This window comes from Amblyomma mixtum, chromosome 10 (assembly GCF_055824585.1).
Source record: "Amblyomma mixtum isolate Tamu chromosome 10, ASM5582458v1, whole genome shotgun sequence".
In the NCBI taxonomy this organism is placed as follows: Eukaryota; Metazoa; Arthropoda; class Arachnida; order Ixodida; family Ixodidae; genus Amblyomma; species Amblyomma mixtum.
The window spans coordinates 6491273-6513953 of record NC_143021.1 but is presented as its reverse complement, the minus strand read 5'-3'; the positions used below and the strand labels follow the sequence as shown (position 1 = coordinate 6513953).

The window sequence follows — 22681 nt, the reverse complement described above, 5'->3', positions numbered from 1 at the left end:
TGCAGCTCTTGCGTCCGCTCAGCAGGCAGTCTTGCTGTGTTAGTCAACCACTGACATCGCTCCTCCAGTGAGGAGGCCACGCTTCACGATAGCATCCCGTAAACTCCTCTGCTATGCGAGCAACAACTCAAACTGCGAAGTTAATATATATTAGACTTTTCTTTACTGACAGCCACTGTTATTCAAAAAACTGCGAACAGAGTACTATTCTTCAAAATAAAGTCTACTGCTATTACTATCGCATGATTCTTGCTCCCTTATTTAATTCATAGTATAGGGCTTACAGGTGTAACAAATAATGCTGATGATGGACGAAAACAAAATTCGTTTGCAATATATCAGTTTTTATTCATTTTTTTTTTTCATAGTTGTGTTTTATGAAAAAGTGTCTTTCTTTATACTGAACAACGTGTGCTGATACTCGAAATTATACAATTCAATTTGTGACCACTGTATTCACTTCACATCTAAATATTTGTTATTCACACACTCCTAATAAATTAGTCTTTACTGCATATGTTTCACAGAACACTTCATCTCTAATTTAAATTGGCAGTAATAGTTCTTACTTCAATTTGCACTCAATTTTTAATATTCCAGTTCCCTTTGCGCACAATATTTTGCTATTTGCACAGCACTTACAGGTCACTTACGCATTTAAACAACTTCAATTATATTTATTAATTTTAACAAGTTTTGTTTTACAAGCATTTGCCTAACCCAAGCTCGCATGAGAGAAGTAAAATTTCACACCATTTCCTAATGTTTAGGTCCTTGAAATGGATAATGGAACACATATTTGGTTTCATTTCTAAGTGCATAATTTCAAAGAAAAATAAAATAATCAAAAAACGCGAATATTAAATTTTTCCAGCCCACTTTCCCTCTGTCTCTGCACCTTGTCCTCTGACGCCCAGCAGCTCTGCAAATATGAACCAACAAGCCCAACTTCTGATGTCAGTATGTTCATCAATTTGGAAATAACCATCCACATAACGATGGTTTCGAAGGCACAATCATTAATTAAGGAAATCATGCAGAAACACAGGGATGAAAGATTGGTTGGTTTGGTTTTTTAAGGTTTAACGTCACAAAGCGACTCCGGCTATGAGGGACGCCATAGTGGAGGGCTCCGGAATAATTTCGACCACCTGGGTATCCTTAATGTGCACTGACATCGCACGGCACACGGGCCTCTAGAATTTCGCCTCCATTGAAATTCAGCCGCTGCAGCCGGGACCGAATCCGTGTCTTTCGGGTCAGCAGCCGAGCACCATACCCACTGAGCCACCGCGGCGGGGACAGGGATAAAAGCGAGGACACAGAGAGAAAGAATAAGCACTAACGATTTGGATGGTGGTCCGACAACATTTATGTCTTACAAATTGCCACTCTTCCGGAATTTGTCTCGTGTACCTGCCCAACCTCCAGACAGTTGGGGCAGTGAGCCCCATCACACCCCGTCCACAGGAGCACGGAAGATGAACTCCCTCCGTGAAGAAAGAGCGACACGGGTGGTGGTCTCACCTCGTTGATGAAGAGCGCCAGGCTGTGGTAGTAGCCCCGGCACTCCCAGGTCTCGTTGTGCGTGCCCGACTCAAACGTCACCAGCCGCTTCATGGGGCTCGCACAGCTCTGCACGGGGGAGACACAGGGGGGGGCACTCGGTCACACAGGAACGGGGTGGAAGGTTCCACTCCATCCAGCACAATTTCCTCCTCCAAACACTTTCCGAGGAGAGCCCACACCAACTCGCTCAACCCCTACACTGTGTTGTCATGAACACCTGAGCCAATAATAGGCTTCTACACGCGGCAGAAAACCCACCATCAAGAATGAAAGTTGGTGAGCCTTTTCGGCGACTTTTTCACCCTCGTGTCCTCCTCCGTCTCGCGCTCCAGCGTATCTCTCAAGGGGGGATGAGGGTCTTACAAACTTGTTTTTTTATTTGTCGATATAACTTGTTGAAACTTGGCATGCAGGTGTATCATAGAACACTGATTTCAAATGTGCATTTAAATTTCAAATATCTCACCTGAAAAAAAAATTATCACAAAAAACATCCAAATAAGGCCATTTCTTACGGGCCTTTATAGTAATTTATCGGTTAAAGAAGATTTTTTAAGAATATGCAAGCATTTCCAAAGGTCTGCCACACACCCTAAAGCTTTCATTTTTTCTTAGGCCAAGTTTGGGCTAATTACTGCCACATAATTTTTTTCCTTCCAACTTTGTGATTTATTTATGATCAACAAAATGATTTTATACACATTTTGTTAGCTTTAGGATGTGCCGTAGGCCTTTGCAAATGTCTGCTTACTCTTAAAAAATCTTTGATAAATTACTAACAAGGCCCTGTAAGAAATTATTATCTCAGCCGTAAGGCTTTATTTGCTAAAACCTTCTTATATGAAGGAAACAGGCAGAAAGATACACCACAAAAAAAAACCAGAACTAAAGACACCCTTGAAAATGAGCACGACAGTCAAGCATTATGAAGAAAATCCATCTCCTTATCAATCAAGGAAACTGATGGTTTGCTGAGGCAGCTTTTTTTTTTTGTGTGTGTGTGTGCAGGGGTGGAAGCAGGCTCCAGCTCTTTGGAGCAGGCATGGGAGCAGCAAAAGTCTTATTTTGGAGCAGCTTTGGAGCAGCAAATGGCCCATTTCAGAGCAGGTTTGGAGCAATTTGCAGGCTATTTCGGAGCACTTTTGGAGCAGACTGGCGACATTTAAATGCGACTGAGAGCAATTTTGTTTGCAACTCTTCCAAAAACTGCATAAATGCTGATCATCAATCCTACAGGCCAGAATTCTTTAAAAGGACTGAAATTGTTCAAAGATATTTGCTAGAGTTCATAAAAAAAAATAGACATGTGGCAGCTGCTACAAACAGTAGTTGCAGTAAATTAGCTGTTATCAATTTCAGTTCAGAAAAAAAAAGAAAACAAAATAATGGCGACAGTTCGTCAAAACCGTCAAAAGAGAGCAGTAGAATCTCGAATATACTATGTGAAGACCGAAAAAAAAAATCAATACCCGCCAACCGGTGGATTTTAAAACTCGGAAAATTGCCGCAGCCAAACCAACAAGAAGGTACTCACAGAATTTGAGCCCTCGCATAAATGCGCACCAAGGTTTTATTACCCAAGCGTATATGAAAAAAAAAAAATGCACCAGCGTGCACGCGGGTGCACGCTAGGCAGTCTGCGGAAAATCGGCGCGAACGTGTTGCTGTGTACGGCTGTGAAAGGTGCGAGTAGAGAGGGGATGCCGGCCGTGCCGCTGTGAAGATGTAACCCCGTAACTGGCCAGGCCAAGCCCAAGCAACGTCAAACGCGTGCGACGTATGAGCACGACGGTACCTCGCACGACGGGTAGGTGTCCATTCCCTGGCAGCTCCACGTATAAGTTCGTAATTCGTTTGTTAAATTATCTCCGGTAAAGAAAATTATATTTGTGGGCCGGACACCTTGTCCTTCACAGGACAAGGTGTCCGGAATCCTAAACAACCTAACCGTCGGTTCGGTTTGCCGCTAGTCAGCCGGGCCTATCGCGAGGACACCGTTTTAGCGCCGTTTAGAGATTCTAGATACAGTGCCTAGAAAACTGTACTCCAGAATTTTTCCTTCCTCCAAGAGCGAACCCAACTGTCGATGACAATGCGGTTGCGTCCGTTTCGTAGCGAGCGCCCAGTGTTGCCCAGCCGACAATAACACTCGGCTAAATTTGGCTCAGTATACTTGCAATGGGCGTAAATTGCCGTTCAGGCGGAGCTTGGCGCAGATCAAATTGGCGCAGCATGGCGCAATTGGCGCAGCACTTCCACCCCTGCGTGTGGTGGTGTATCTTTCTGCCTGTTTCCTTCATATAAGAAGGTTTTAGCAAATAAAGCCTTTAGTTGCGAGCCAGCACTTCTCCTGTCTCTCTCTTACTCTGGTTCCTCGTCTTTTTGCGCTGTGTTGTCACCAATGAATCTTTACCAACTAGCCCAGTTAAACGCTTTGCTAATAGGGAAAGGTGCAAAGACACTGAACAACCAATGACTACTGATAACTCAGCCTCTAACTAATGCATCAAAAAAAAATTCCTGCTGGAAGATGTTTGTGAAGCGGAGACCTTAGACATCCTACAACTTCAATGAAAGCCCCTTTCAGAGTGGTTAGCTGCGTGCTTGCCTACCATCGCACTGATTTCAGCAGCAGTTCAACCAGTGCAGCCAGGTATAGGTGGCTCCAGTGAGAAACGAAGCGGACAATCCACAGGCGAGAACAAACTAAGTCATTACTTCTCCACTCAAGTTGAAAATGTGCCGGGGGCAATATCCGTCCAGACGAAAACTAATCGGAACAAAGGTAAAAGTATTGTAACGGGGGGTTTATTACGAGGTAATGGGGCGACAGGAACGGCGACAGCAACAGTCCAGGATCAGGTCAGCGAAGCACACACAAGCGTAAAGCTGGCAAAACACGAGTTTTTTTCGATCATCAGACGCATCTCCTTCTTTATCCTTACAGTATGCGTTTAACTCGTATTTACCCACTGGTCGTTGGTTAATGGGTTTCCTTTCATAGCGCAGTTAGCTGTACCCACCCATGCAGGGCACAGAGTAACAGGGGGAAGCAGTTATCACACACAGTAGTACACACAACTGACCCAGTTGGAATCGCACCTTAGAGAAAAAAACAGAGCTAGGAGGACTTGGACAGAGACTAACAAGAGGCAAAGCAGCCCAGCTAAACAGAAAGAATGGAGAAGGAGGCTCTCATTCCGTGGAATATCTGGCAGCTTCACCTGCCACCTAGGTCATGTGACTTTGTGACATCATCACAACCTACCCACTGGACGAATGAGCAAACAACCCAAGATGGGGCAGGTGGCAATTAAATTAATGACTGGTCGCGAGAGTTTTGCTCGGGAAGAGCAACCCGAGTCTTGGAAGCCCCCATGGCCGCTCTGTTTGACAGAGCCACCCGTGGGGGCAGTGGTGCATCATTTATAGCGGCCATGACAGCCTATTTTCGCTTACATCCTGCTAAATTGCATTTAATTAACAACATGCTAAATTAGAATTCCCCGACGTTTCAGTTCATTCTGTGAGCCAGATATTCTTAAAATGAGTTTTTTCCATTTCTCTTGCGAACTGCTTGCTGGTCTGGCAACCTCTGGTCGCTCATGTCACAAGGGCATACCCGCCTCAGGTCGTCTGCTGCGCGCTGTTCGCTGCGTAGAGATGCTAGCATGCACACCGTGGACGGCAGTCACTCAAAAAGTTTTTTTTTTTTTGCTTAGCGAAATAAAATGCATTTTCCATGTTTTCTTTTCGGAAGCCTCCAGCATAGTACGCAAGCTTAGCAATTCTTGGGAAAGCGGACTTGCCCGTGGTGACCGTTTTCTGATTCTTGAGAAAACAAAAATCGATGCAGAGCTGCTTATTTACACTTAGAAGCATGTCATTCATATGTAATGCGTGTGGTCTCTTTTCAGCAGTCCAGTGTTTCCGTATGTGAAAATTAATCGTGAAGGGTGTAGTATTCTGTCACTGGCTGAAGTTCTTGCCCACTGTTGGTTGGCTCGATAATTAAACCAAAATTATACCACAGTGGCACTACAGTAAGCTTGTGGCACGAGAAGAGCAGAGAAAAGTGCCGAATGAGACGGCTTCCCCGCTGCATGTGTGAACACACATTCCTTTTGGCTCGCAGATCCCTTTTGCAGAAGCGAACCGCTGGCAAAACCCAACGCGACTCGGATCTTTGACTGCCTGCACCAACAAATAGTCGCCGCCGTTTAAGTGAGTGCTTTAAGATAATAGTGCATCATATAGCATTTACTGTGCGTGCTCAAATTCCCCCAGGAATGCGATGATTACGACAACTGCAGCCCTGCACTGAGGTTTTTACGTAGCTGTGCACAAACAGTACAGTCGAACCTCGTTATAACGAGGTAGCATAGGGACCGTAAATCAGTTCGTTATATCCGATATTCGTTGTAACAGTAGACATAAATAACGGCTCTGACAAATTCGTAATTTGGCTCGCACAAATATTCTAGACACTAAAATGCATTATATACTTGGCTTTGAACCCACTACAAACGAGGTAATCCTTACCTGTCTCCTTGTGGCATTCAATCAAAATAGGCCAGAATATGGGAAGGTCGAATTAAACAGAACAAGGTTTGTTTGACAAAACAGGTTTGCATCCGTTTATTTGAAGAAAGATGTTATCTTTGTCTGGTGGCTTTTCACAGCGCTGCGCAGAATGAAGTTTTCTACATTGTCCATGCTCAAGAGGGCCTTTTTTACGTCAGCAGTTTTGGTCGTCGGGAGTTTTTCCAAATATCCTTTCAGCCTCCTGGCCATGTCCGCGGCATCCGCACTGCTCATTGTTGGTTCATCCCGTTCACTCTCACCTTCGCTATCGCTGCTGCTGTCATCCTCAGGCAACAAAACACGATCCACAATTTCTTTATCCGTCAGCTCGGGCGCCATGGCCAAGTTCTCATCGGCCGAAACGAAATCGTCGAATTCGACACCTGAGACTGCCAGCCGATCCCAAGTTCTGTTCAGCTCTGCCTGGTCTTCGGGCTGCACTTCTTCGTAGGCAGGCAGAACAAAACCGGCATCCGTGAAACAGTTCCTTAATGTTGACTGCCTCACCTCATTCCATGACCCGTACAACATTTCGAGTGTCGTCTTGATGTTTATTCTTGTCGATCTATGTCGATTGATGTCAAACACCAGCTGCGTCACCAAACACTTCCGATAATTGCACTTAAGCGAACGAATAATGCCTTTGTCTAAAGGCTGCAAAGCAGAAGTTGCGTTCGGTGGCAGAAACTGCAAGCGAACTGCCTTCAGCACGATCGAAACTTTATGCGCCGAACAGTTGTCCAAAAGCAATAGGACCTTCCTGTGCTGCCTCTCCATGTCCTGGTCGAACGCTCTGAGCCAGTCCTCGAAAAGCTTGGTCGTCATCCACGCTTTTTTTGTTCGACGTGTATTCAACCTGCAAATTACGGACGCCTTTCAGGCACCTCGGATGTGCCGACTTGCCGACGACGGTGAGCCGTCTTTTGTCGGAGCCGTTCATGTTCACGGCAACGACGACAGTCACCCGGTCTTTGTTTTTCTTGACCCCATGGCAGGTCTCGTTGTTCACCGCCAGTGACCGCTCTGGCAACAACTTGAAAAACACGCCGGTTTCGTCGACGTTGTATACGTCGCACTCGTCGTACTCCTGGAGCAGAGGATGAAAATTCTCCAGCCACGTTTGACATGTCTCCATGTCAAAAGCGGACCCTTCGCCAGACAAAGTGTGGCACGCGATCTCGTGCCTGTCTTTGAAACGTTGCAGCCAACCGCTGCTTGCACAGAAATCGTCATGCCCCAGTACGCAGGCCAGGCTGTGGGCCTTCCTTTGAAGAAGTGCTCCCGATACCGGCAAATTTCGCGCCCTCACGTCTTTAAACCACGAAAGCAAAGCCGCTTCCACGTCCGGGTGATGGCAAGGCCTAACTCGTTTACGGTCGGCTTTTATGGCGTCCTCGGTGTTGCCCTCAATCTTCTTTCTAGTGGCCAAAATGGTGGATAACGTACTTGGGGGAACGCCGAATTCTGAAGCAATATCCTTTTTCTTGTGGCCACTGTCCACAGCTCTCAGTATCTGCAGCTTTGTCTGGAGCGAGATCGCTTTCCTCTTCGATGCCATTTTGAGCGCTGCAAGAACAAGACTGGCCGCTGTGCTGATGTCAGGTGGCCGGCCTCAAAGTTGCCAATGTTGCTGCGCTTGCCTTTCTTTAACGCTGGACAAGTGGCGCCGCCTTTTGGCCCTTTGTCATCTCAGAGTTTTCGCGCTCTGTTCACAGGTGGCGCGACCATCCAAACGCGCGATTTTTGTGCCAGACGGCGAAACTTTTTCAAACGATAAAAAAAAAAATTTCAGCTGTGTATCGGCCTCCGATATTCATTTTGGTTTTTGTTTTTTTTTCATGCTACTTTCAAGTTCTAAGCCTTGTGTAAACCAAATATTTCTTCGTTACAGCCGATATCGCGGCGGATCTCGCGTTTTCGGTTTCGTTATAAAAGAATAAATGTCACTGAAATGAAGCATGACCAACCAAAATTCGTAATTAGTTCGCTATAACCGATAATTCATTATATCAGTGTTCGTTATAATGAGGTTCGACTGTACTGCTTGTCAGCTTTACATAAAACGCAAGATGGGCTTTCCTTCTTACCTATTATCAACTTTTGCTATGCTGTTTCAGTTTTACTCATATACATGGTACAATAGTACTGCAATTATCTCTGATCGATGATGCTATAGCCTGCCGGGGAAACGCTTTGCGTAGGACCAGCGCTTCTGGCTAATTGTATGCTTCCTCCGATATCACCCAATACTTGATGTTAAGTCGCTTCACCTAATTCTATGTTTGGACACCACTTGCGTTAATGAAAACGGCCAAATTTGTTGTCCACAGTCGACGCCGATGACTGCTGCCAGCTGGTGCCTTCAGCACATGCTCTGCAGTGGTCAACATCGGCACTTCCCCCTTACTGTAAAAGATCATGTAAGGTACAGGTATAGATGACTAACAACGATTATCTTGTCAAGTTCATGATGTGTCAAGGAAAAACACAATGCAAGGCACCAATCAGTGAGCACGTTTCACACTATCGCCTGCTGCCTTGAATCTAAGAAAGCAAAGTCTTTTCTTGATAACGACACCGAAGGATCACTGACACAATTTTCCAATCCCTCTTTTCCCATCGCCGCATCTTAAATTATCTCCCTCGCTTTTTTTATCACTATTTTTTCCTAACACTGAACACTCCTCGAACTTAGGCGCGCACTTGTGGCCACGGCATTGACGAGCCAAATTACCTGGCCCCTCATCTCTAATGTTTCTGTGGTGCTCGCTGAGTCGCTTATTCAGGCACCGGCCTGTCTCTCCAATATACAACTTCCCACATGAAAGCGGCAACCTGTATACAACGTTATCGGTGCAAGCTGCGCTATGTATTGCGCGGTGTATTGCGCGCTATGGATCCTCATGTTGACTGCCCACTAGCCCTGTCTGCATGCCTGAACTTGTTTCCAGCTCCTTGGATGTGTGGCAGATGCAGAGAGGACTGTGATGAGGCGCCAAAATGGACTTTCCTGGCTGCTCCACTGTCCCCTGTGTACTTCATAGCACTTATAGCGGCTGTCCCCTACATTTACCCGTTGTGTCTTTGTCTGAGGCCTGCTTTGTGGCAGGTGTGTGTGTTTTTGGTTTGTGGGGTTCACGTCCCAAAACAACTCAGGCTATGAGGTAAATTGTGCGTGCCGTGAGTGTGTGCGCGCGCATGCACGTGCTTAGCGCCATCTGTCAAACGCAAAACAAAACCTTGCTCATAGCGCCGTTTGTGCGCAGCGGCAGTAAAATGAAGTAAAGACAACGCATTTGGATGTCAGCCACCCGCCATATTGCTGGAGCTGAGTGAGCTGTGGACAGACAGCGCCGTAATTCCGGGTGGCCTAACCTCAGTGCTGCAGCCACTTGACGTCCCAGTCAACAAACAATTTAAGGACAACGTGCGGCGGCTGTATGCTGAGTGGATGGCTGTGGGCAACCACAACCTGACACCGGTTGGCATCGTTAATCAAAAGACTAGCGCATAAAACTAGGACAAAGACATAGAAGGAGACAGGACGAGCGCTAAACATCAACTGAAGGTTTACTACACCAAACAGGTACTTAAAAACACTTCAGTGGCAGTTCGGCACGGAAGATCTTGGTGTGAATCACCAAGATCTTCCGTGCCGAACTATGGAGACACATCCGTTATTTCCAGCTGTGCTTGCGTGTGCATGCCGCGACCAGGACAAGCTGCAAGGTAACCTGTGATGCAATGATCAGGACTTGGGCTAGGGAGTCAGCTAATGTTACCGAGTTCCTGTGGTCTTGTGGGCTGCCATCTCTGTGTGCTTGGAAAAAAGCGGAAGAGGACTCTCAAAATGTTCCTAAGCAGGAAGTGTTGTGTTTAGCAGGATGTGGTCTCCCTGATAAAGTTCGAAGGGTTTTGAGCTGCGGGCCTAAATTTTGTAATGAAGTTAACGAGACCCCGCTCGGACTCCTTACCATGGTTAGGAAAGTAGGGCAATGTGCAGACGTGGAAGAGAAAGCTAAATGTATTTCCGAAGATGTCGACTGCTTGTTAAGTAAAAAACCATGTCCACGTGTGGAAACGCTAGCAGTGAGCAATACGGTTCATTACCTCAAGAGGAATAATCTTTCTTTGTTGACTGCTGATAAAGAGGGGGGATTCGTCGTGTTGCTGAAAACAATGTATCATGAAAAGGCTATGCAGGCTATTGACAAGAACTTTGTTCTCCTAAAAAGATCTGGCAGGAAAGTAAAGGCTGAGGCATTAAAGCTTTGCGAACAGATCAATTTGACAGGACTTCATAAGTCAGTAAAAGCAGCGAATATGCAGGGGCTGAACGTATTCTTTTCCGCGAAAACACACAAACAGGGCATGCCTCTCAGAGCTATTGTATCAGAGAAAGAAGCCTGGCAAGGCCTGGTGTCAAAATACCTACAAGAGCACCTTAGCCAACTAGACGTAGAAGACCCTTTTCGAGTGCGCAACTCAAAAGATGTGATAGACTTTTTGGCAGCGCAAAGTGGTGCTTCAGGAGCTAATTTCGCGTTTTCAGTTGATGTTGAGGAGCTATTCTATTCCATACCACAAAAAGAGTTGTTAGATGCAGTAAGAGAGTGGACTGAAAGCTGGGGGGGCTGTGAAGTTTCAGAATAGTTGCGGGGTTTCGGTAAATGATGTTTAGTTATATGGGGTTTTATGGCGCATAAGCAACTATGGCTATCATGCGCCAAACACAAGGTTAGATGATGTTATGTTAAGTGTATAGAAGTTACATTATATTAAATTTAAAACATTGGCTTTCTTTAGAAACTTACAAACGAGTGAAAACTCGACGAGTGTTTGCTCGCCTAAAAGCAATGCGGGATGAAATGGAATGTGTTCATTGTAAAATACCCTAAAAAATTTTTTTCGAAGTTCTTCGAGATGCGAACAAGAGATTAAAATGTGATTCACTGTGAGCTCCTCACCACACATTTCACACACAGGTTTGTCTTTTTTTGTTAATAAGAAGTTATGGGTGATGTGTGTGTGGCCTATGCGTAAACGACATAAAATTACTTCGATAAAACGTTCTTTATGACGGCATGATTTCCATTCTTTTAAAATGGGCTTTATGGTATGCAGCTTGTTGGTTCCTTCATTTTCCCAAGAAGCTTGCCACTTGGCTCTTAGTCTGCTATGCACTAACTTCAAGTAATCCCTCGGAGGCAAACCCACATGTTTCACCTCCATGGCTCTGGCTTGTGCAGCACACGTGTCGGCTCTCTCATTATCCCTAATGCCAACGTGACTGGGAACCCAGCAGAATTTTATAACATGTTTTTGTGCTGTGACCTTTACTATATTGTGTATGATGCTTCCAATCAGTGGCTCCGTGGCATTTTTGGAGTTTAATGCTGTAAGGACGCTCAGTGAATCTGTATAAATGATGCTCTTTTTGATGTTTTCATTTGTTATTTTCTGTACCGCAACATTAATAGCATAGCACTCCGCGGTGAAAACTGTAGCACATGAGGGAAGTCGTACTGCATTTTCATTTTTTCCTTGTATTACTGCGCTTCCCACATGAGCATGAGTTTTTGACCCGTCAGTATAAAATGCAGTGTAATTTCTGTATTTTTCTTGTAGTGCTAGGTATTCTTGTATTATATGGTGGTGTGGTGTACAGGTTTTCCTGAGGCGTGTTAGTGTGACGTCACACACTGTGGGGAGAGTGCATGTACCACGGTGGTAGCGCTTCGTGCCTGGGAGCAATATTTTTAATTTCGTTTAGTATGTTCAGAGCTTGGCATTTTTCTTCGAAGCGCAAGAGCAACGGCTTAATCGCGTTAGGCTTGTTGTTGAAGAGTTTTCGGGATGGGCATTTCGTCAGAATTGGGTAACAGAGATGTCTGGGCTGAGACAGGATTTTGAGGATGTATGTACAAGTTAGTGCAGTTCTTCGATCTTCGAAGGAAGGTTCATTCGTCTCCACATACAGACTTGCTATTGGTGAAGTTCTGTAAGCACCGGAAGACAGCCTTAAACCAAGATTGTGGATAGGATCCAGTCGTTTTATGTAGGATGGTCTTGCTGAGCCATATACTATGGACCCATAGTCTAACTTAGAGCGAACCAGAGAACGATATATATGTAACAGGCATGCCCTATCAGACCCCCAGCGTTTTCTTGGCAGTAGTTTCAGTATATTGAGGGCCTGGGAACCTTTTTTCTTTAAGCTATTTATATGTGGTAAGAAAGTGAGCTTTTTATCGAAACTTACTCCTAGAAATTTATGCTCTTGTTTGACAGGTAATGGGGTCTGGTTTAGATATAGTGTGGGGTCGGCCTGTAGGCCTCGTCTCAAAGAGAACAGAACCGCTACTGTTTTCTGAGGAGAAAATCTAAATCCGTTTCTATCTGCCCAGGTAGCCAGTTTATTTATTGTTATTTGTATCTGTCGCTCACAAGTAGGTATGCTGGAAGACGTGCATGCTATTTGGAGGTCATCTACGTAAACTGAATACATTATGGATTTTGGGATTACTTTTCCTATGGAGTTCATTTTGATGATGAATAAGGTCGTGCTGAGGATGCACCCCTGGGGTACGCCAGTTTCTTGTATAAAAGTGTTGGAGAAGGTTGCGCCTAGGCGGACTCGGAACGTGCAGTTGGTTAGGAAGTCGTTCAAACAGCTCAGCATCCTGCCGCGGATACCTAGGTCCGCTAGGTCACGGAGGATACCGAACCTCCACGTGGTATCGTAAGCCTTCTCCAGATCGAAGAAGACCCCGATACAGTGTTGGTTGTGGATGAACGCTTCCCGGACTGTGTTCTCAAAGCGAACAAGGTGATCGGTTGTGGAACATGTCTTTTTAAAACCGCACTGGTGTATATCTAAAAGTTGCCGGGACTGAAGTATGAAGGTTAGTCTGATGTTTAGAATGCTTTCGAATGATTTTGCTATACAGCTAGTGAGTGCTATTGGCCTGTAACTGGTGGGACTAGTTGGTGGTTTGCCAGGTTTTAGAAAGGGTACTATGATTGCTTCTCTCCATGCTTGGGGGATTTCTCCACTCATCCATATTTTATTGAAAAATTTTAGGAGAGCCTCTATGGCAGTCTCAGAGAGGTGAGCAAGCATGGCATAATGTATATTGTCTGGGCCTGGTGCTGTCTTTTTACCGGATGTTAGTACTGCGTTTAGTTCATGCATTGTAATAAGCTGATTGTAGTCTTCATGTATGCATGTTCTGAAGGGAAGTTTTTGTTTTTCTACTATTGTTTTGTGTTTTTGAAAGGAGTGTGTGTAGTTGGACGAGCTTGAAATTGTAGAAAAATGCTCACCCAATATGTTGGCCTGTTCTTCTAATGTTGTTTGAGTACCGGGTGTTGTTAGCATTGCAAATGTGAAAGGAGTAAAATTTCCAGTGAATTTCCGCACCTGCTCCCACATTTTTTTGGATGTTATTGAGCTGTTTATCGAGGATATGTACTGTTGCCATGATGCCCTTTCTGCGTTGCGTCTGATGTATCGTGCTTTTTGCTCTTGCTTTTTTAAAGTTTATGAGATTCTCATGTGTTGGATATCTCCGAAAAATGCCCCAGGCTTTGTTTTGTTTCTTTTTTGCATCTTTACATTCTTTTGTGTGCCAGTATTTGTGATTTTGTTTTACTATTCCAGAGGATTGCGGAATAGCTAAATGTGCGGAAGCTAAGATATTATTTGTGAACTTTTCATTGATCTCATTGATGTCAGTATTTTCTAAAACTATGTTCTCTAATGTGGCTTGTGCACTAAAAAGTTGCCAGTCAGCTAAATGTAGCTTCCAACACCGTGGTTTTGTGGGAATAACTGTTAGCGAGGATGAAAGACTTATTACGACAGGGAGATGATCACTTCCATATGGATTGTCTAAAACACTCCAGTTAAAATCGTTAAAAACAGACGGTGAACTAAAAGACAAATCTAAAACACTCATTTTCCCCGAGGTTGGGGAGCAGTATGTAGGTTTATTAGAATTGAGTAAACAGACGTCATTGCATAAAATAAAATCCTCTACGAGATGGCCTCTAGCGTCAGTTTTCTCGCTTCCCCAAAAACATGAATGTGCATTAAAATCTCCAACTATCAGGTATGGCTCTGGTAGCTGCTCTAAAAGATCCTCTAAGTCATGTAGTATTAAATTAAAGTGCGGATCAATATATAGTGAGCACACAGTGATGGTTTTATGGGCAACCAGAGTGGCTGCGGCAGCTTCGAGTCTTGTTTTTAGTTGAAGCTCTCGTGCCGGGACACCGTTTTTTACTATGATGGCTGCGCCTCCCGACAGCCGGCTCGCCTGTACCCGATCGCGGAGGAAAACAGTGTAATTCTTAAGAAAGTTATTTTTTTGGGGACCTAAATTTGTTTCTTGCAGACATAACGCGACAGGAGCGTGTGCTCCTAGTATGTCTTTTATGTCACTGTAATTGTTTAAAAGTCCTCTACAGTTCCATTGTATTATGAAAGCCATCTTAATTTTGTGTTTCTATAGGATGGAAAGGTAGATCAAGTTGTTGATGGCCCCGTGACTCGGGGCCTGTCTTTTTTTGATCGATCCAGAGAGCTCCGCCGACCATCCGACGTGGACGGTGCGGGGCTGCCCGGGGCCGTGTCCATCGCCTCTGCGGAGGCGCTGGACGACCGTGCAGAAGGCACGTTCGCGTTCGAGTTTGACCTCGACCTGTGAGAAGAGGTCTTGAGGCCCGCCGAGCCGGGGGTCTGCGCAGCCTGACTTGCAGTTGGCAGAGCAGCTAACGCTGCTCTGCCTTGGGGCGCGGATGGCACCGCCACAGGCGCACTGCGAGTGACCTGGATGGGTGCCGAAGCCTGGTGTGGTGCGCCGCGCCCACGCACCACATCGGCGAAGTTTGTTTTTGCACTGAAGGAGAATGTGTTTGTTTGAGCATATCGCCTTCTTGCTTCCTTGAAAGAAATGTTCTGTGTAGTCTTGAGAGTAATGATTTCTTTTTCTTTTTTCCAAGAAGGACAAGCTCTGGAATAGGCAGCATGGTCTCCATCACAGTTTGCACACCGCGGTGTAGCAACACATTCTTCAGTTTGGTGTTCCTTTGACGAGCATTTTGCGCAAGTTTTGCGGCCGCGACAACTCTGTGAGCCATGGCCGAATCTCTGACAGTTAAAACATCTTCGTGGGTTGGGTATATATGGTCTTACATTTATTTTCAGGTAACCAGCTTCAATGCTTTCAGGCAGTGTGCTGGTATTGAAAGTGAGGATCAGGTGCTTCGTGTCTATTTCCTTGTTATCCTTCCGGATCTTTATGCGCTGAACATTTATGACATCTTGGTCAGTAAGGCCTTCAAGCATTTCTTTCTCAGAGAGGTGGATAAAGTCGATTTCAGATATGACGCCTCGGACAGGGTTCAAAGATCGATGTGAAGTGACAGAGACTGGGATTTCCCCAATGGATGCAAGGTTTGGGAGTTTAGAGTGTTGGACAGTGTCACGAAGTTCGAGCAGTAAGTCACCGCTGGCCATTTTGGATACCTTGTACCCGAGGCCCAAGGTGTCTGTAAGGCACTTTTCTACTAGGAACGGGGATATCAGTCTTGCTTGTTTTCCTTCTGCTTCGCTATGGACAACATGAAATTTTGGGAAAGATAGTTTTCTTTTCTGAAAAAAATCATCTGCATCGTTCCGCCCTCTTTTGAGAGAGCGATCTGGTTTGGAAAATGGGGGAGCCATAAAATATTAGTGTTTTTCGGTCATGGTGCCAGCCACCCACCATGGAGCCCAACAAGGGGACGGGACAGGAACTTGCGAGCAAGTCCTGCCCACGCCAGCTGTACACCTTAACTATAACCTAATATGACCCAACTCAGGGTAGTTGGTCACACACGGTTAACCCTCGCCGCCAGGAAAAAGAGGAACAAACGAAGAAGAGAGGAGGAGACAGGAGAGTTGTAAGAAAGAGATAGGAAAGTGAAAGATAGGGGGAGGATAGGAAAAGGCGACTGCCGATTTCCCCCGGTCGGGTCAGGCCGGAGGTGCCGTCTACAGGAAGCTGGGGCCAAAGTGGTGTGTTGCCTCCGCCGAGGGGCCTTAAGGGTCCAAACGCTCAGCATCGGCTCAACCACCAGGATCCCCTTTTCCCCGGACACGGCGATGCCACACACGGCTAAGCGCGGATGCTCGGGTCCGTGGTGACGCATTGTTCACCATCATCCCCCTGCGGGGATGTCCCTGCGGATGCTCGGGTTAACCCCGTGGTGTCGCCACTCACCAACGTCTGCATGCTGCAGACGCCTCCCTGCGGGGAGTTTCGGTAAATGACTTTATAGCCTTAGTTAAATGTTACCTCTCATCCACTTACATTTGTTTTGATGACCGATTGTTTGTGCAAAAAGATGGCATTTGCATAGGGTCTTGCATAGCCCCGATTCTTAGTGAAATCTTTTTAGGACAGTTTGACAAGCACGTTGCAGCGTGCATTGAAGACGAAAAGCGTGTTGTTAAGTGTTTTAGGTACGTGGATGACTTTATTGTGTTTATGCATGTTAACAACGAGAGCGACAAACCACCGGTTGTAAAAAGTGTTCTAGAGATTGTAGGTGATTGTTCTGGCAAGCTGAGGTTCACGCATGAAGTTCCAGTGGACGGGTGCCTCCAGTTCCTCGAGCTACGTTTGTTCTTTGGCACTGGGCACATCTGTTGGTCGTACCAGCCTCGCACAAAAAAAGAAATTTTAGCGTATAATTCGGCCCATTCTAAATTGGTAAAACGGGGAATTGCAAAAAGTTGCCTGCAGGGTGCTCTCGAGAAGTCCTGCCAGCATAAGATTGAGGACAGCTTGCAAGCGCAAGTGCACCGGTTGAAGAAGGCCGGTTTCCCTAACGACACAGTGATGGCTGTGGCGGAATGCCTCTTGAAGGAAGTCAGGGCAGGGGGCCGCCCTGGCATGGCCGCCGGAGAAAGTGCCAAAAGGCTCAGGTGTACGGCCATACTGTACGTGCACCAGCTTTCGCACCGGCTGAGGAAAGTTGGAGGGAAGTGCGGTGTGGACGTCATGTTCACCGCCCCCGAAAAGCTGGTGCGCTTGTGCAAAGCCACCAATGAGAAGAGGAAACCGGTATGCACCATAAAACACGTGTGCAAGTTCGTTCCGTGCACTGCTGGCATTGTATACCGCATACCCCTCTCATGCGGTAGATGCTACGTGGGACAGTCTGGACGCTGCCTAAATGAACGGCTACGAGAGCATCGCACGCTGGTGGATTCATTGGCGGGGGGCAGCCATTTGGCTACGCACTGTAAGCGGTGCGGGTGCGTGCTGGCGTTTAATGCCACGTGTGTGCTTGGTAGGGGAGGCACAAGGTTAGGTCGTGAGATTTGTGAGGCTTATCACATTATCAGGGAAGGTGACAAGTGTGTAAGCATGACGTCACTTGCCCTGACCAGGAAAGAAACCATGTGTCTTCGAAACAGTTTGCCACTTCTTGATTAGTTTTTTGTAACTCAGTGTGCGCATGTGCCACTGAAGTGTTTTTAAGTACATGTTTGGTGCAGTAAATCCTCAGTTGATGTTTAGCGCTCGTCCTGTCTCCTTCTCTGTCTTTGTCCCAGTTTTATGCACTAGTCTTTTAATTAACTATGACAAACCAACTAGCCCAACTTTCCGCCCTGACCGGTTGGCAAGATACGAAGGCCAACCATGCTTTGCTGATGGATTTTGGAAGCGTGGAATTTAATTACCCCCGAGGTGATCATCTGCAGCTTCAAGAAAACTGGAATCTCAAACTGCTTGGACGGCACAGAAGATGACGCTTTGTGGGACAATGACGACGACGACGAAGTTGCGAGCGTCGCGAGCGAAAGGCTCGACTCAGAGAGCAAGGCCAAGTGATAGTGCGAGACCAAGACAAGCAGTGTAAATAAATTTTTTTTATTCACATCGCTTCGTGGTTTTTCTATAGAGGTAAGGCTGCGATTGCATTTTTCATCGATGTTGTGATATGAAATTTAATTGCCCGAAAAATTTTGGAAAAAATTTTTTGCCACATAATGAACCCCCCTCAACTTGAAGTCAATTTTTTGGGAAAAAAAGTGGGTTCATTACGCGAGTATATACGGTAACTTGCATTTGGCCTAACTATGCAAATCGACCATCAATTCTTTTTCTTACCTTTGCTTGAACGATTTGATGGTAAAAAAAAAACCTTACATGTTTCGCCTTTTTTGCATTCGCAATTGCAGTGCTTAGTCAAATTGACCCTGTGCTTTATTATGTCCGAATCCTGTATGCCCTGCTGCCTTGTAATGGGCCCCGGGCCTAGTCAGGCTACTCTGAAGTAGCTTTTTGCCTCGGGGCCTTTTTCTCTTTTACAGAAATAAAGAATATGTGTATGTGTATGTATTACCCAGTGCTCGTGTGTTCAAGCAGTTTCTTTTAACATAATATACTTTTGCCACTGCCTATTCTGTTCAGAAATCTGCTGTTTCAAGTTCGTGCGGCAGTCTCTGTACACAATACACCACACACGTGTGTGCGCGTGCACACGAATGCGCACACAGACACACAAATAAGAGGGGGAAGCACCAGCTGAGGCTCAACACTGTCACCATCACCTCGGCATCAGTGGCCGAAGGGGAGAAGGGCGAACTGGACGAGAGAGAACTCAGGCTGGAGGAGACTACAATGAAATCTGCTCTGGAGTTTCAGTTGTCCTGTCTCTGCCTGTGCTCTACAATACAATGCAAAAACTTTAGGGCCCTTCTTAGCCACATTCTTAAAGACGAAAATGCGATTGCGTTTATAGGTGCACTAAAGAGGACACTGAAATCATCTTTTTGCCGAGGGAACTCGATCTACACACTCCGAGCATTCTTCGAAACTTCGACTTATTGTCCTGTGCGGCCCATTTCCCTATCAAATCAATTTAAACGTCCTGGCTCCCGCCGTTTTTTTTTTTTATCCTCCTCCGAAAAGAGCAGGAATTGACCAATGTGTTGAGTTCCTTTCAGCCAGTCACCTGGCAGCTTTGCATTAGCTTTTAATTTGTTTTTTTTAAATCGCATACTACAAAGCTGCAAATTAGATCCACAAAGAGCAGATTCTTTACTTTCATTGATCACTACGTTATCACTGTGCCAATGGCAGACGGCTGGCTGAAAGGCACTCCACTCATTGGCTGACTCCTCCTCTTTTCGGAGGTGAGTTAAAAAAGAAAAAAGGTGTCAGCTGGGACGTTAAATCCGATTTAACAAAAAAATCAACAGCACAGGACAATAATTTGAAGCCTCCAAGAATGCTTGAAGCGTGTAGATAGAGTTCCCGCTGTAAAAAGACGAGCTCGGAATCCTCTTCAGTGCCCCTTTAAGTTGCCTGCTATGGTGCCTTCAATGAGTGCCTTATGTTGTTCTTGTGATTTTCCCTCCAAAACTTTGATGTGCGCATGAGTCATCGCCCTCTAAAATGTTCAGAGCACCTTTTATTGAACCATCATATGGGATTATAGTAATCATATCCATTGATTCACCTTAATCCATTTTCTGGGGTGGGCCTACTGCCAAAATTTCGGAGGCCCTCAGTATTTCAAATTTACCGGTGCCCTACGATTGGTCTGCTGGTGGTCACATGGTTGTGAGGTCGCAACCCTCTTGACCAACCAGAAATTTTGTGAACAGAAATTTTTGAAGCGAAGAGCCTCACTAGGCTAGTCAACACCGGGTCTGGCGTATGCTCTGTGATCAGCATTAGCCAGAGCTGCGCGTGCGCAGAACAGAGTGACGTCACAGAAGAGGCGCAGCTGATCGGAGCGGCCGCCGCCGCACGCTACTGCGCATGTGTGCCACCCCTCACCACCGCTACTATTGCACGCTCGCCTCCTCGCCACCGTTTGACCTTTCGTTGCAGCCGCATGTTTACCACAGTTGCTACGCATGCGCAAGGAGGGCTACATAACACGCCTGCCTCCACCGTTGTCGTGGTGCTCCCAGTGCATTGTGCGCCAACTGCCACAGCCATGACATCAAACCAAGCACAACTGCAGCTTTTCCCTTGTACATCCAAGCTTGACCAGGGCTAAGCCCCTGCCAATTTTTTTCGTCAGAAACTGCCAATCTGCCAAGAGAGAGAGTGGTCCCACCTGGTAGAGGCGCTGTGTCATGGAGGGTGGGATGAGGGCGTCCGAGAGGCCGCACACAAAGAGCACGGGCACCGTCACCCTCGGCACCTTGTCAATGGAGCGGAACTGCATGGAACAACAACGGGGGGGGCCTTGATGGCAGCAAACTTCCCGTTCAGGTCGTCGTCATCATCATCAGCCTGACTACGCCCACTGCAGGGCCTCTCCCGTGTCTCACCATTTAACCCTGTCATTCGCCAACTGCATATGGCGCTCAACACCCCCTGCTATGCTAGTCTTCTCCTAGCATCCACTCGGTTACCTTAAGGGGGGACATGGGTCTTAGAGCATTTGTTTTTTATTTACAGACCAAGTGCAATGAAACTGCACATACTTATTCAGTTTTTTCTACGGGATTCTACGCAGAATTCCTCTAGAACGGCGAGAGCCTCGGCGGCCTCCCGCACAGTGCGACGTCGCGGCGGCTGATCTGGATTGTCATCATCAGAACACTCATTCTCCTCTACACCGAGCACTTCCGATATGATGTCATCGTCAGTCAGCTGGCCAGCCACAGCAACAAACACCACCGTCAATGGCAATGTAGTCGGCAAGCTGGACATCAGCAGGCAGGAGAAACTCCAAGCTCCTGTCATCCGTCGCTTCGTCACCCATCCTTTCAGCGTCCTCGGGAGGCACATCTACATCACAGTCGTCAGGGCGGACAAACCCGCTGTGCCCGAAGGAGTTCGCAATGACCTCCGCCGACGTGTTGCTCCAGACATGGGCTAAGATGTGGACTGCGCTGAGGAGGGTGATGTCCCATTCGCGCTCAGCCTCCTTGCAGAGCAGCATCCTTTCCATCACGTGCTGGATGACGCCCTGGTCCAGCGGCTGTAGAGCAGCCGTCGTGTTTGGTGGCAGGAATGCAAGCTCGATGCATTCCAGCCCTGTCACCCTGGTGTGTGCGCTGCAGTTGTCCACGTTGGCGGAGAAGCGCCGGTCGAGCTGCCGCAGCCAGGTTTGAAAAATATCCATGGTCATCCACGCCTTTCTGTTAGCTTTGTATTCTACAGGCAGGCAGCGAACGTTCTTAAAGCACCTAGGGTGATTTTCTTTGCCTATCACAAGAAGTGGTAGGCGCTCCGTGCCCAACATATTTGTGGCGAGGAGCACAGTTATCCTTTCTTTGCTCCTCTTGCCTCCAACGCACGGGTCACCCTTGGACGTGATCGTTTTGTTCGACAAGGCCTTGAAAAAAGTGCCGTTTCATCGGCGTTGAAGATGTCGGCAGGTTCGTAACAAGCCAGGTATCGGGGAAGCTCTGTCGACTTCCAATCAGTGATGCATCTACCGCTGCCTTCTCACCACATACGTTCCTGAAGACCAACCCATGTCTTTCTTTGAAGCGCGTGAACCATCCTTCAGACGCACTGAAAGAGTCAATGTTCATTTTCGCTGCGTATCTCTCAGTCTGCTGACAGATCAGCGGCCCGCTCAAAGGAAGTTGCCCACTGCGCATATCTGCGATCCATCATAGCAACACACTTTCTAACGCCGGATGCGCTGCCGTCCTGAGCCTCTTTCTTGCTCCGGTGAACTTCCCGCTGTCAAATGCTTGGAGAACTTTTTCTTTGTTCTTCACGTAGTCACTCAATGTGCTACGCTTGAGTAAACTTTTTCATTATCTCTTGCCGAGAAACGCCTTCACCGACCTCCTTTAATATCTTGACCTTCGTTTCTAAATTATTGGCCGGCTGCTGTTGCCGCTTCGCTGGGGGGGCGGCCGCCATAACAGCAAAGCGTGAAGGCAGAGACAGCAAAGCGTGACGGCAGAGACAGCAAAGCGTGACGGCAGAGACAGCACGCATCAGTCCGCGCGCAATGCGGCTTGTCACACTCGCAACTAAAAAAAAAAGCAGCTGCAGCGTCGGCGTAGACGTGGCGGCAGTTACAGCACGCACCAGAAGTCGAACGCAACGGGCATGAGTCCGCACACAACACGGCTTTTCGCAGGCTCGCAAAAGAACCCAGCAGCAGCGCACGCGTAGCGTGGGTCGAATGGGCTGAGCAGCATGCGTGTAGATCCGGAGACAAAGTAAGCCTAGCAAGCCGTCCTGTCGTCCTTTGCAACTTTTAGTGGTTGCTGGATGGCGGAATGCTCGACCAGTGCGCTGGGTGGTGGCTAGCGCCACCTGGCCACTGATTGCTCTCTCACTATCATCATCACATCTCTCGCCTCCTGCGGCCGTTTCTCGTCTTGTTTTGGTTTGTGTGGCTCTCCTCGGCTGCACCGGCTTCGTGGTCGGTTAGGGGTGTTTGAACATTCTGGCCGCCGAGTATGGACGTTTCGATAGCTCTCGCCAGGGTTGTCCGAGTTAACCGATACGCGGCTAAATGCTGCCGAGTTAACAAGTGT

General features: G+C 46.9%; 1 protein-coding gene across 3 annotated transcripts in view; it reads right to left on the bottom strand.

The window, feature by feature from the left end:
• Bem46 (abhydrolase domain containing 13-like protein Bem46) overlaps positions 1-22681 on the bottom strand; it is a 53864-nt gene that overhangs the window by 9286 nt on the left and 21897 nt on the right. For 2 of the 3 annotated variants that reach the window (XM_089563691.1, XM_089563690.1), the window contains exons 5-6: positions 20284-20388; positions 1528-1635 (exon numbers count right to left, since the gene is read on the bottom strand). In XM_089563691.1, the coding sequence (XP_089419817.1) occupies positions 1528-1635; positions 20284-20388 (213 nt within the window). The remainder of the gene's footprint in view (positions 1-1527; positions 1636-20283; positions 20389-22681) is intronic. The other variant, XM_089563692.1, reaches the window with a different exon arrangement.